Source organism: Cyclospora cayetanensis, unplaced genomic scaffold, assembly GCF_002999335.1.
Source record: "Cyclospora cayetanensis isolate NF1_C8 unplaced genomic scaffold, CcayRef3 CcayRef3_contig_62, whole genome shotgun sequence".
Lineage (NCBI taxonomy): Eukaryota > Apicomplexa > Conoidasida > Eucoccidiorida > Eimeriidae > Cyclospora > Cyclospora cayetanensis.
Window position 1 is genome coordinate 135913 of NW_020312613.1, and position 12370 is coordinate 148282.

Below are 12370 nucleotides of genomic sequence, written 5' to 3' on the forward strand. Positions count from 1 at the left end.
CAGCATACATACATACATATATGTACATACATACGTATATGTACATATACATAAACATACACACATATACACAGACACACATATACACAGACACACATGTACATGTACATACATATACATGTACATGCATATACATGTACATACATATACATACATACATATACATACATATATATATAAACATAAACATACACACACATACATACATATACATACATATACATATTCATATACATATACATACATGTACATGTACATACATATACATATACATACATGTACATGTACATACATATACATATGCATATACATAAACATACACACATATACATACGTATACATGTACATACATATACATGTACATACATATACATATACATAAACATACATACGTATGCACACGTTTTGTTTGATCGAGAAGGCTTTTTGTGTGTAGCAGGTTCTTGGTCGTGTGCCTGCGATTGGGAGCTTTAAAATGTAGGAGAAAGCGGGGGGGGGTGAACAGTTAGAGGAGGGGTGGGTGGAATGGTAGGGTGATGGGGGAGACAGGGGAATGTGGCGTCTTTATGCTGCATCTTTGCTGTATTGGCGCATAGGGTTTGACGTGGCTTACCCTCCAGTAGGATCTGAGATTTCTTCTGTGAAACTGTGTGCAGACATGGAGCATCGACCCTTTGAGCTCAGCTCCCACATAGCGCACAATTGGCAGTTCTTCCCGCCGTTCGTCTGTCTTGCTGGTGCTGCTGGTGCTGGTGCATGCGGTCGTCGCTGCGAAGGCGTGATCTCTCTGCAGCTGCTGCAAGAGGGCAAGTTCACGCAGCAGGGATGCAGGAACCCCGTCATCGACTTCTGCATTGCAGACTTTCAAGTTTACCGATCGAATAGCCACGGGAGCGAGTAGCTCGGGAGTGGTGGTGGTGGTGGTGGTGGCGTTGCTGCTGCTGCTGTTGCTGCGGTGGATTTGAGGATCGAGCTGCTGCGACACAGCAGCCGCAATAGCCGCCTGCTCTCGCACTCTTTGCTGTCGAAGTATTACGGCAGGAACGAATCCTGCATAGACTCTGCCTTTGCTTCGCCTTTCTGAGAGCTCCTGGCTTTTCAAAGTCACAACAGACAGCAGTCCTTCCCTCTCTAGGATGCCACCCCATGCACTGCTGCTTAGCACCGCCATTCGCAAACAGCGACACACACATGCCAGAGTCTGAAGGCTGTCTTGCCCCCCCAGTATTGGCAAAATCACGTCGACAGTCTGACTTATGGCGTAGGAGGCAGCACACACTGTAGGATCGGCTGTTGCTGGTGTGGCTCCTGCTGAGGACGGCAGATTTACTGAATTCGAGGTCAGCTGCATAGAGAGAGCCTCATCCTCGCTGCAGCTACTATCCGTGCGGCTGCTGCTGCGGCTGCTGCTGCTGTCATTGTTATTACTAGTAAGACGGCTGTGGCGGTTGGATTCGTCCCCGAAATTCTCAAAGAGGAGGAACGCACTGTTGCTGCGGGAACTGCTTCGACTGACAGCGGGAGTCTTCGTTGCTGCGCAGCAGACGCAGACTTCCTGCAGCGGGCGTGTGACTGCTGATGCAGCATCTCTTGCCATGCTCTTGCTGCTGGTGCTACTGACGCTGCTGGTGCTCCTTTGGGGGCGAGCAAGGCGTTGGTTTCCGCGTGCACGCGCGACCGCCGCAGCTTCACACTCAGGTGTTTTTCCGGGTTGTTCAGAAGGCTGGAGAGACGACTGCTGCTGCCCTTCAGTCGGTGTGGCACCAACCCCTGCTGCTGTCAACGCAGGGGGAATACACCTGCGCCTTCGTTTGGATTTCCAGAGAGTCTCTTGAGTGAACGCGGGTGCAGAGGCTTCTGCAGGCCTGCTCTGCGGTGCTGTCAAAGCGTCGCTGTCTTGGTCGTGCAGAACTGCTGTTGCTGCTTCTGCTGTTGCAGTTTCCTGTGGGGCAGTGCTCCAGCGGGGTCTATGAATGCCGCCTGGCGAGTTGTAGCTGTTTGGACGCTCGCGCTTGGTGGGTTTCGGCATTTCAGAGAGTGGAAAGGAGGGGGCAAGACATGAGCTGGAGCTGGATGCAAGCGTACTGCAGCCGACGCCTCTGGGGTAGGCCTCCAGCGGTTGCAGAGCTGGACCATGGAAGGGCTGCTTTCTCCGCCGTCCACGACGCAGGCGCTCCAAACTGGAAAGGGTTGTGAAACAATCGAAAGAAGAGGGAAAACGGTCACGGGTAAGCTTTACATGCGCTGAGGGAGTGGTCCACCCCTGCACGGTTTGTGTCAAATAAACGTTCCTGAAGACAAACTAGCTCACTGACGGACCCAAAATCTCGTCGCCGCGAACAAAATGGATTATATTCATCGGGTGCTTGAAAAATTGCATCATGGAACAAGCACCATCATGAACTGACCGAAGAAACACCCATGCCACCACCTGAAGTCCGCCGAGCGGTCAGGCAGAACCAGACCGCTACAGGTTGCTGCGGTTCTGGTTGCGGATTCTTGAGAGCGAAAATTCATGACATTAATGCATTTTAAGGCTTTAGAACGCGAATCGGTCCAGAAACATGAAGCACGAGCTCATCAGAGTCGCGCATGCCATGCACAAAACCTAGCACCGCCCATGAAGCTGAAGAAAACTCCCTATACATGGGCAAGAATGCACATAAAAAGCAGCTATTCAGATGTTTTCGGCTAGACTTATACACCGCATGGCCACCAATTTGTATTAAACGGCTCGGAGGAAGGCGTGAACGACACCTAATCGCCTCCACTCACGACTCCTGTAAAGTGACCCACAAAGACACCTCCCGAATGAAAACGCGTGATTAGCAAGCACGCATCCAGGAGAAGCGCTTAGCATGAACATTTACTGTTTTGCCTGAACATATGGCAAGTTTCGGTTACAATTTTTCTTCCGTGCCTACTGCTTTGCTTCTATGCCTCGCGCACTGGAGCACAAGCGGTGGGTACGTCTTACCCTCACAGTGAAGCCTAGCGTGTGCAACACACTAGGGAAGCTACTCTATATCCGTTAAGCCATTTATTCCTCCAGACACCTGTCTACAAAACAAGAGTACACTGCTCTCGAGCGCTGAGCTGTGCTCCTATGCCGCCGGCTCCTGGTGATTCGTGCCTCTGTGAAATGCAGAAATAGCCGTAGCAGCATACGGCACTGGCTCTGGTGCACAGTTTGGAGACATAAAGCGCTTTGCGATAATAACAAGCTGCATCATTTAAACTATGCCTGACCCTCTAGCCGCATTAGCGTAGCCGTGAATGCATGGTGAGAATTTCTCGTCAGAAAACCGGGTTGTAGCAGTGCACTCCATGAAACCACAGAGAACCCTTTGGCCCTTGGTGGATTCACGCGGCCACAGCAGTGAACGGGGGAAACCATCCACTAGACCGACCATGAATATGCACCCAAGGAAGGTTGAAGCAGTACCTTACACCCAGTTGGCGGCTCCAGGCCAAGATGTGTGCTGGCGCAACTGTCATTGCACGCATAATCAAATACCTCATGAAGATACGTCGATCTTCACACCGTATTTCACGTTTTCTGGGCTCTGCCCCTTTGAAACATCCAGTTGGGTCCCGACTGTGGCATGCAGGTAGCCGCAGAGTTTGTGGGTGACGGCTACAGCCAAGAGGCCGTTCTGCGATATCTTGGATTTTACAAGGGTGTCTTTCTCATCGTTCATGTACCACATGCCACCGAAGGTAATATTGCTCTTGTTATCTGGAATGCTGTATTCAATCTCGGCAGCCACCTCTGCGCCGCGACCATCCAGAGACTTGCCGTTGACGCTGCCCAGGATCTTCCCGAACATCATATTGCATGTTGGGGCGCTGCATCCACAGAGGCATATGCCAGGCGCAAAATTGGAGATACGATTCCACTAAAGCAAGCACTAGGGCGTATTGAGACGGAGTGTCTTGATCCGCGTGTGCAAATGCCGCCTCTCGCTGTAGGCCGAGAACGGCTGATGCTTGGGAACGCGGGTAAATGCAGTCTCGTAGAAAAAGCCAGATGGAAAACTTACGTTCGAACAGCCGCCATCCAGCAACCACCCTTTCCTCCCGTCGTGGGGGCAGTGTAAGATGCGCCTACTGCGTATTTCATGCCCGAGGCGTCGAGCTTGCCCGAAACCTCGCCTAAGAAAACAAACGGCAACGAAAGCGAAATCATGTCGAAACCAACCGGGGAAGGAAACACTCAACGGCTAAAGCTTCGGCACTGCCCTTCCCACTTTGCAAGACTTACCACCGAACCTGAAGCGCTCATAGGTGAAGGTTCCGGAAGAGGTGAACGTCCTCAGGATAGGGCTAACCTGAAGAGTTCAGAGCAGAAGCACACCAAATACTGTCACTGGGTGGTTTTGCACATGAAGACCAGTAGATCTCCATGCGATGCAGCAGACACGCGTTTCATGAAAAAGAAAAAAGCCACAGCCCTCCTTTACGGCGAAACCACCATGCGGCCATGCAAACGCAGAAACCATTATTTCAACAAATCCCCAGACTTTTACACGAAGTGAACCTGGAGCCGCTTCAAAGGGCGCAGCAATCCCGCACTCCCAGCGAGCAAGACTCACGTTCAGGATGCTGTGGAAACGGGGAGCGACGTATTCCGTGGAAAAGTCAAAAGCGTCTGCAGTCGTCTTCTCCCCCTTCCTCTCATACTTGGTGGAGAGAATCAAGCTTGGGAATTGGGGGATCTGTTTCAAAAAACGCAATCGTACCTCCTCCACCATTAACCCTACTGGCAAGCGAGGAGATCCCGGCAAACAGTATTGGAGCTCAAATCAACGCCAGGAAAAACCTTTTCATATTCGCTCCTCCGCAAGCTACACGACATATACACCCCAAACTAGGCATTTAACCCAAAGTACCTTGTAGGACAAATCCACGTAGGACCTGCCGGCAGATAGAACCTTGACCTCTGCAGTCGCATCTCCCGCGGTGTACGTCAAGGTGGAAGACGCATCAAATCCACCGAGATTGTTCACCCCAGCTGTATTTACGATTTGCTGAGCAACGGCACGGCAGGCAGGCGGGCACACACTTGCAATCGCGCGAAAAAACGGCTTGTGCGCGGGCACTGACGGAAAACAAATCCAGAGAAACTCGGAAATGAAGCGCACTGGGCTACAGCAGGCCGTCCATCGCAATCGACGCAGCCATTTCCTCTAGCACAGAAGCTAAAGTAATGCACTTTACGCATTTGCACGCACTCCCCACAATCCAACGGCGGTGGGCTGCGCCTTACTGGATTCTTCGACTTGTACTTGTACTCAAGGTCCCATGGCTTCTCATGAGGAAATCCTTTCTTGAGGAGGTCTGCGGAGTAGAAAATGCAATCCAAAGCCCGCATTGATACGCATTTTCCCGCGAGACAGGAACGGAACTAGGGCTTGTTTTGTGCCATCGAGAGGGCTTTCGCGAGCCAGCCGAAATGCAAAGCAGAAGCGCAAGAGTACAGCAGCTTTATTATGCTAAAACGCATGAGTGGTCCTCGAATTTGCTGCAGCTACAGAACACCTGCATGTGCAGCATGCAACCGTGATGTGCTCCCGCCAATTAACGCATCCCAGCTTCACCTGCCCCCCAACAGCGGTCCCCGGAGGTGCACACTGAGGATATGTCTAAATGTACACGTGCCGCAAGAAGCAGCTGCGGATATCGGCAATATTCAAATATTCTCAGGCACTCCAATAGGCGCACCGGATGCGGGCTTCCCTATGTCCTTGAACAGCACCATTCTCGGGTGTTGCTACGAAAGACAACGTTCGAGGTTATAGGCAATTGACAGAAATATTCTATTTTCAGTGCGCTCCTAACCCAAATGGAAGCGCAGGTACACAAGAGATCTACCGCGTGCAGCGGAATCACTCCCGTGCGAAGCCTCTCTCTCTTGACGCTGAGGGCTGAGCAGCAGCCGCTTGAAGTTCAGAAGGGCTTCTGGCTTCGTTTGTTGGAAATGCCTGTTCTCTGAATGAAATATAAAGGCAGTTTATCATTTCTCTATGTGCAATATGCTCATCCATTTTCCCCCGAGGATCCATCAGCACCCGCGCAAGACGCCCCTCTGCTGCCCCTACTGTCTTCTCCCGAGTGGCAGACTTTAGCCTCCAGCGCCTTGCCTCTGTGCTTGGGTGTCTCACTTTGTGAATGTGTCAGCTGCGAAGGGGGCACAAAAGGGTGTCGTGCTGAGGAGGCGGAGTGTAGTGTACTGGATGCAACACAGAAAATGTACACGTGCAGTACACGCATGTACCGCTAAATTAGGGGGGCTTATTTCGCAGACGTTTGAAAACGAGCAAGCAGACACACAAAATATGTGTTCACGCGCGGGAAAAAGGCAAACTCACTTCGCCAGGGCTATGAATGCTGCAAGGATTCTCTTATAGACTCCCTTCGAAAGTTGCCCGCTTTGTGCACCCATCAAAACACTGGACGGATGTATCTAAACTTCCTCTTTAGGAGCTACCTTCTTGATGCTTGCAGTACTCGGAAAGGTTCCGGCTCGAGATGTAACGTTCCATCTGGGATCTCCTAGGAAGATACTTGGCTCTAAAATACAGCCTTGGAAGAAGCTATTGAGTGCTTTGCGAAAGGGCTCCCTCATTCCCCTGCCAACACCCCTGAGGGCTTTGATTTAAGTGAAAACGACTGCTCCAGTGCACGTTGCTGCATCGTCTGTGCTGTCCAACCACTCCTAGCTTGTTGCATGTAGCATCTACTGCACACGCGCACAAGATCGCGTGTTCTCGGCTCGTGCTCTCAGCACAATGCAATAAACATGGCATACACCTAAATGAAGCCATCACTCAATTGTTAATTAATTTCTTCGTTCAGCACAGCTAGTGAAATAGAAAGTTTGTACATGTACCTTGGCCCCGCATATCTTCCGCCTATTTCGAAAAACATGCCTTCGTGTTCCCTACCTGTACGTTGACGCTACCTGGGTTCAGGACAGCGTGAAGTGCCTCTGTATAATGGGCACTCCCCAGGCAGGTAGAAATCCGAAAGAGTAAAGAACAAGAACGGCAAACTGCATATCAGTCCGTAGACTGAAATTGTAACGTGTTAAGACATGCACACTAACCAACGCAGGAGGCAACCAACCAACACGACCCTGGCGGTGCTATGATTCCCTGACGTCGGAGCGTTGAAATCTAAGCCCCTATTGCATAGAAGAAGCAGAAGACAAGTAAAGTATGCACAGTCACTCAAAATCCACACTAGGTCAGCGAAGATTTCTCATATCACCGAGCAGTCTTTGAATACCATTGCAGCCGGTGCGTGCAGCATGGTCGATTTCCGATCCCAAGCATGGCAAGGGGAAGAATGGCGGGAGAGCATACCTAAGGGTGCCCACGCGTAAGTGTGAGTTCAGAGAACACAAGAGCAATACTTCACAGAAACTTTTCAAGCAATACCACAGAGCACCGAGTCTAATTCAGGCAGAACAGATGCACGGGGGATGGGCGATTGCCAAGCAATGAGGAGAATATCCGCGTGTGGTGACCTGCTTTGTTTGTGAAAGCGGAGCCGGAAAATTCTCCCCCAGGCAAAAGAGCCCGCGACTGCCCCTCTATCGATGCCTGAGGCTGGTGTTTCCTGCAGCATTTCACCAAAATTTTCCGTCTAGTATATCCTCAGTGCTCAAAAGCCCTAAAAACTCGCACCTCTACGTTTGCCAGTGGAGCTTCCGCCTACATGAAAATCACTGGCCTGGGCAAGGTTGTAGAACAATTGAAGCGCTGCTGAACTTTTTCAGGGAGCCAATATTGATACGTTCGGTGGCAACTCGAATCTTTGAAGGAAACTGACAGTGCAAGAAAGAGAAATGATGCCTATAAGGATCGCGCATGGTCATCCAAGCCGCCTGGTCGCAACCCTCTTGGTGTGCTCTCTTTCTGGCGCATCCACATGCACCAAATATCCATGATCGGAACACACAGTCGACAGTCGCTTATCATAGTTCAGTGCTTGCCACTTCAATTCTGCGCACACATCCGCGTGCACCAGCCACTTGTTCTCTCATATCCCTCCAGTGCAAAGGGTAGCTGCTAAACCCTGACTACCAGGCGCAGGCCCGGATTGGAGAGGGTCTCCTCCGTGCGGACGAGGAATGCCGCAAGGCAACGGGTAAACCAGGGTACTGTTGTTTATGTACCCACTCAGTACAAGGTACAAACTCAAACCAAGCATTGGATTTGTCTGATTGAGCAATCTAAAGTGCTGCAGAAGACTGCAGTTGGTGCATAATGTCTGTCCATCTGCCTCAGGATATTTCGTTGAGATCACACAGCGATCAGTCCGTGGGCGGGCCATAAAGGCCCTCCAGAACACACCAACGAACTCCAAATTCTTATCTGTAATGATACTCCGGAGGAATTTGTGCAGTTTCTAGCCATGACTTGAGGAGATTTAAGCAATTTTCTAAACCGTAACAGAGCACAAGAAAAGACCTAAACGGGCATATTTGTTGATTCTGTGGACGACTGCGCAGATATTGTCCTGACCCTTGACTTCCGGCAGTCCAAAAGGGTAGTTCATCTTCAGACCAGTCCAAATCTTATCGTGGACAGAAAGGTCTTGCAAAGGCTCGCCCTTAGAATTTTTGTAGCTCCTGGCAAATTGGCGTGACAGCACATGCATCTCTGCTGCAGGACGCGTCTCAGGCCAGCATCTGGACGTTGAGCACCTTATCACCGTACTATGGGACGTGCTGTGACCTGAGAAACCTTCCGCGTGCGATTTGCGCAGAATGGCATTGCGGTGCAAAGTCGGAATAAACAGGTCACGGAGAATACGCTTTGCTTTGAATCACAGCAGGTATTAGTCAACATGGCGCTGCTTCACCCTTTTGCAATTGCTAAGTTTCCCGATAACAGAGAATGCACAGGTGTTGAAGGCACATGCAAACTTGAAATTGATCGACACCGTTACTCATCACAGACAAGAGAAATTGCGCTGCACGATAGTGAATCGCTGGGGCTTCACGAAAGCGCGTGGGGAACCGCCCTAATGATGCTCCTAATATACTTCACTGTTACGTCGTACTGCATTAGATGCCCCAGTCACGGAAGGCCCGTTTGGCGATAGAAGTTATTAGAGTTGTTCGAAAGGTACTTCGAAACTGACAATTGATCTTGACAATAAATACTTCCACAGAAGTAATGCCGGCATCTTTTTTCACGCCCTACTACACTGCGTGTAGCTTATCGTTCGTGGCGTGGGAACCGCTGCTCGGTTTTGGTGAGGCGATGAGAACAACAAACAAGAATTTGGTGTCCTGTGGAATCGACAACCTTTTGAGAGAGTAGTACGCCCCGCCGTCGCTATCATTGGCTGTATGGAAGCACTGACGTTCATAATCGGGAAGCACAAGTACCGAAGGTGTGGTCAGGTGGAGAATGAGTGTCGTCAGTGCGACATCGGCCTCCTCTCTGCAGGTCACAGATTGTGTTTGCTCAAATACATTAGTTAAAAGAAAATAACTTAAGCAAATCCATTATGAAATTTCGATAACAAGATTCAAGTTAATAGAACTCTGTAACATCCTTGCATCTGGGTAACATTAAAGGCTACGCCTTGCCTGCTTCAATTCGTGCCGTATCTGGCTCAGTTCCTATACTGAAGACGGAATCATAGAAATCAACTGTTCTAAGAAACTACGAGCACTTGGGTGTCTCCACATACTACTGCTTCCTCCGCAGCATCTGAAGCGCATGCAGTGGGTGCTGTTGGGATACCCAAACATTTTGACTAATATTACGACGCCGTACATGTAAACGGCCATCCAGCCCTCATTGACAGGATCATAGATATCTCAAGTGACATGCAATTGCAGTTAGATTTGGATATTAAATGGTTTAAACCGTATTCATGGACTTGCGAATGCAAGTGTGGAACGCTGCTCATGCCTTGGATGGAAATTTGCAAAACGTGTCTTTGAAGTTAGCTGTCGAGCGACTGTTTATCGATGTATTCGGCCAAGCAGTTCGCCAGTCTGGGGCATCTGAAACTTTTACTTCACACACTTTACCTAGCTCACCTTCCTGTTTATGGTGTAGCGGCTTCCGATACCGCTAGACATAGCTTGAGGCTGACCCGAGAAGTATTTTAATACGGCGCGCTGGGCGACTTCCAGGTCGCCAGCCTGCTGGCAGCTTCGTATTCAACGCATCAGCGAATCACCCTTCAATACTTGCCTATTCATCCTGAACCTAGGCAAAGAGCTCAATCGAGTCCTCAAATAGAGACCAATTGCAGAACCAGTAGGACTGGATGCATGCTTAGAATTACTTCTCCACTGAGCTGCTCGCATGAAGGCTCTGCCTCAGCTTGTGGATGTGAGGACTCGACAGTGCTCACCACAGCCAAAATGTCCGTTAGTGAGCAGACCAGAAGGTGGATCTTCCAAGCGATTCTTGGCACTCTAATCCCCCCAGCGCGCAGTTGTGGCCGCATGCGCACATTCCGTTGGGCCATACATGGCATATCTAGGATTACGCAAAGGTGCGTGGGAACAACATAAAAGTCATAAATCATACTCATAAAGGCAGCTTCGAATTAAAATGATAGGCTGCTGCTCGGAGCTTTGCCATTCCTTGTGTTCAGCAGCCTGTCAGCAAATATAAGTCTTAAAGATTGTGCTAACTAGTCATCAGACAGATTGCACATCTACGCCCTCTCGTCGGATAGCGGACTCGCTGGCCACCATGTGGCAACTAACGAGATCGATTTCCCACCATTGATGCAGGATTGCATCCGCGTAGAATTGAGCCGTGCAGGGTCGCCAACCGCGACTCTATCCTCTATAGCCCCCTTCGGTACGTTGCTGCCCGCGTGGGGGGCTTCCCGTTTTCCTGTTGAGGCTTAAACCAACGAGCCTGCTTCGGCGAGGCTCAGTCCCGTTGCTAAAACTCACTGGCTTTTGTATGCTTATGCACTTCCAGATTGTATGACTCAGCTTTCCCATGCAGTTGCGCTGTCGGGCGCTGTCGAAAGTTGTTCTAAAGCGCGGGGTTTCCTCTGGCTCTAAACCGAGACTTGTCTCTTCTTGCCCAGCCAGAGGCGCAAGGCATGCGCTCATTTGCTCTTGGAATTTCATGCAGACCGTCATTTGAGAAAGCCTCATCGGTCGGCTCTTCTAGTTTTGAGTGGCTGCCCATCCTGCGACCCCCTGAAGGGGCACTCAATCAGACCCGAGTCGAAACACTGATAAAGCACGTCTTCGTCTACGTTGTGACTATTGCGAAGAGAAATCTCATTTTCATTCCTACATGTTTCCTTGAATCATTTCCCTGTTTCAGCTTGTTTAATTCTCTTAATTTCGCTGTTGAGCGTGTATCGGCGTAAATTGTGAGACAGTGTCACTATGAAGGCGTGAAGCGTAGTGATCCTTTTAGGCAGACAACTTCCTCTGTATGAGTAGAACCACGACTGTAGGGCTCTTTCTTTTGATAAGCACTCCGCAATCCGGACCCCTCACTACCTCCTTTGGGTAACACGAAGCAAGGTACTCGTCGAACTGGCTAATAAAATGTTCGAGTGCCTGCCCAACATTACGGCCCTCATGCTTTTCTGAACACCATAAACTACAGAAACTACAGTGACGCATCAATACACACTTAATAGGCTACTAAATCAGGGTTTTCGACCAGCTGTGTACCTGCTGCGTTCACATCAGCTTGCAAGCCGGCTTCTTGTGCTCCAATAGAAGCTGCCCCACCTTCAGTTCCATCGCCAGGGTTTTGTTTTCAGACTGTTGCCAAAGAACTTCAAGGTATCAAATTTATGAATAGCTTAGCCAAAAGCCAGACAGCCGATATAGCGAAACTTTGCATCACATTGCAGCCACAGCCACTGGATGGGCACAAAGTGGCTGCATTGGGCCATATGGCGTCTTCGCTTCATTTGAGGCGACCTTAGGGAGCCATATGATACCAGACTCGATGCAGACTTGGCAAAACTTAGTGTGCGCCTTTCAGAAGGAGCCCTCGCTTTCGTTGACCAGCTCCGGTACGAAGGGAGAGGGGCAGCCAGGGTGCACGTACTTGCATTTTTCAAGAACTCCTCAGCTAGTTGCACATACCATCGAGCACACACGCGAAGCCCATAATGTGTCTTGCTAAATCGAGCTAAACCGATTCTTTATTAAGTAAGTGCACCAAATAGGCAATCTAATTTGTTGATTCCTTCCCAGTTCTCAGTAAAATATAATTAGCATAGTAGAAAGTATACTAGTGTAGCATAGCCCGCAATACCAGTGACTGGAGTTACAGCAGTAAATTTCATGCATACTTCGCAGCTACAAACAAGAAAAAAGTACCATAATGTGGGCATTAGGTGCACG

The 12370-nt window shown here is 49.8% G+C and overlaps 2 protein-coding genes across 2 annotated transcripts; both read right to left on the reverse strand.

Moving 5' to 3' along the window:
• Positions 1–505: 505 nt before the first annotated feature.
• On the reverse strand, positions 506–2029 carry LOC113146803. The gene is made up of 2 exons (XM_026335229.1): positions 1618–2029; positions 506–1311 (listed from the first exon to the last, which is right to left on the reverse strand). The coding sequence occupies exons 1-2, from the start codon at positions 2027–2029 to the stop codon at positions 506–508; spliced, it is 1218 nt and encodes a 405-aa protein (XP_026191014.1).
• A 1489-nt stretch (positions 2030–3518) lies between these two features.
• Positions 3519–5761, reverse strand: LOC34619324. The gene is made up of 7 exons (XM_026335237.1): positions 5725–5761; positions 5270–5340; positions 4893–5030; positions 4596–4718; positions 4265–4331; positions 4044–4155; positions 3519–3849 (listed from the first exon to the last, which is right to left on the reverse strand). The coding sequence occupies exons 1-7, from the start codon at positions 5759–5761 to the stop codon at positions 3519–3521; spliced, it is 879 nt and encodes a 292-aa protein (XP_026191022.1).
• Positions 5762–12370: the final 6609 nt, after the last annotated feature.

Excerpts from the sequence above, each read along its gene's own strand:
- LOC34619324 (XM_026335237.1), bottom strand. The coding sequence starts at position 5,761 with ATGGTGCTGTTCAAGGACATAGGGAAGCCCGCATCCG. Across the intron at positions 4,719-4,892 it reads ACGTGGATTTGTCCTACAAG|ATCCCCCAATTCCCAAGCTT; the intron begins GTACTTTGGGTT and ends TTTTTGAAACAG. Across the intron at positions 4,156-4,264 it reads TGAGCGCTTCAGGTTCGGTG|GCGAGGTTTCGGGCAAGCTC; the intron begins GTAAGTCTTGCA and ends TTGTTTTCTTAG.
- LOC113146803 (XM_026335229.1), bottom strand. The coding sequence starts at position 2,029 with ATGCCGAAACCCACCAAGCGCGAGCGTCCAAACAGCTACAACTCGCCA. Across the intron at positions 1,312-1,617 it reads AAGGAGCACCAGCAGCGTCA|CAGGAGCCACACCAGCAACA; the intron begins GTAGCACCAGCA and ends TGCCGTCCTCAG.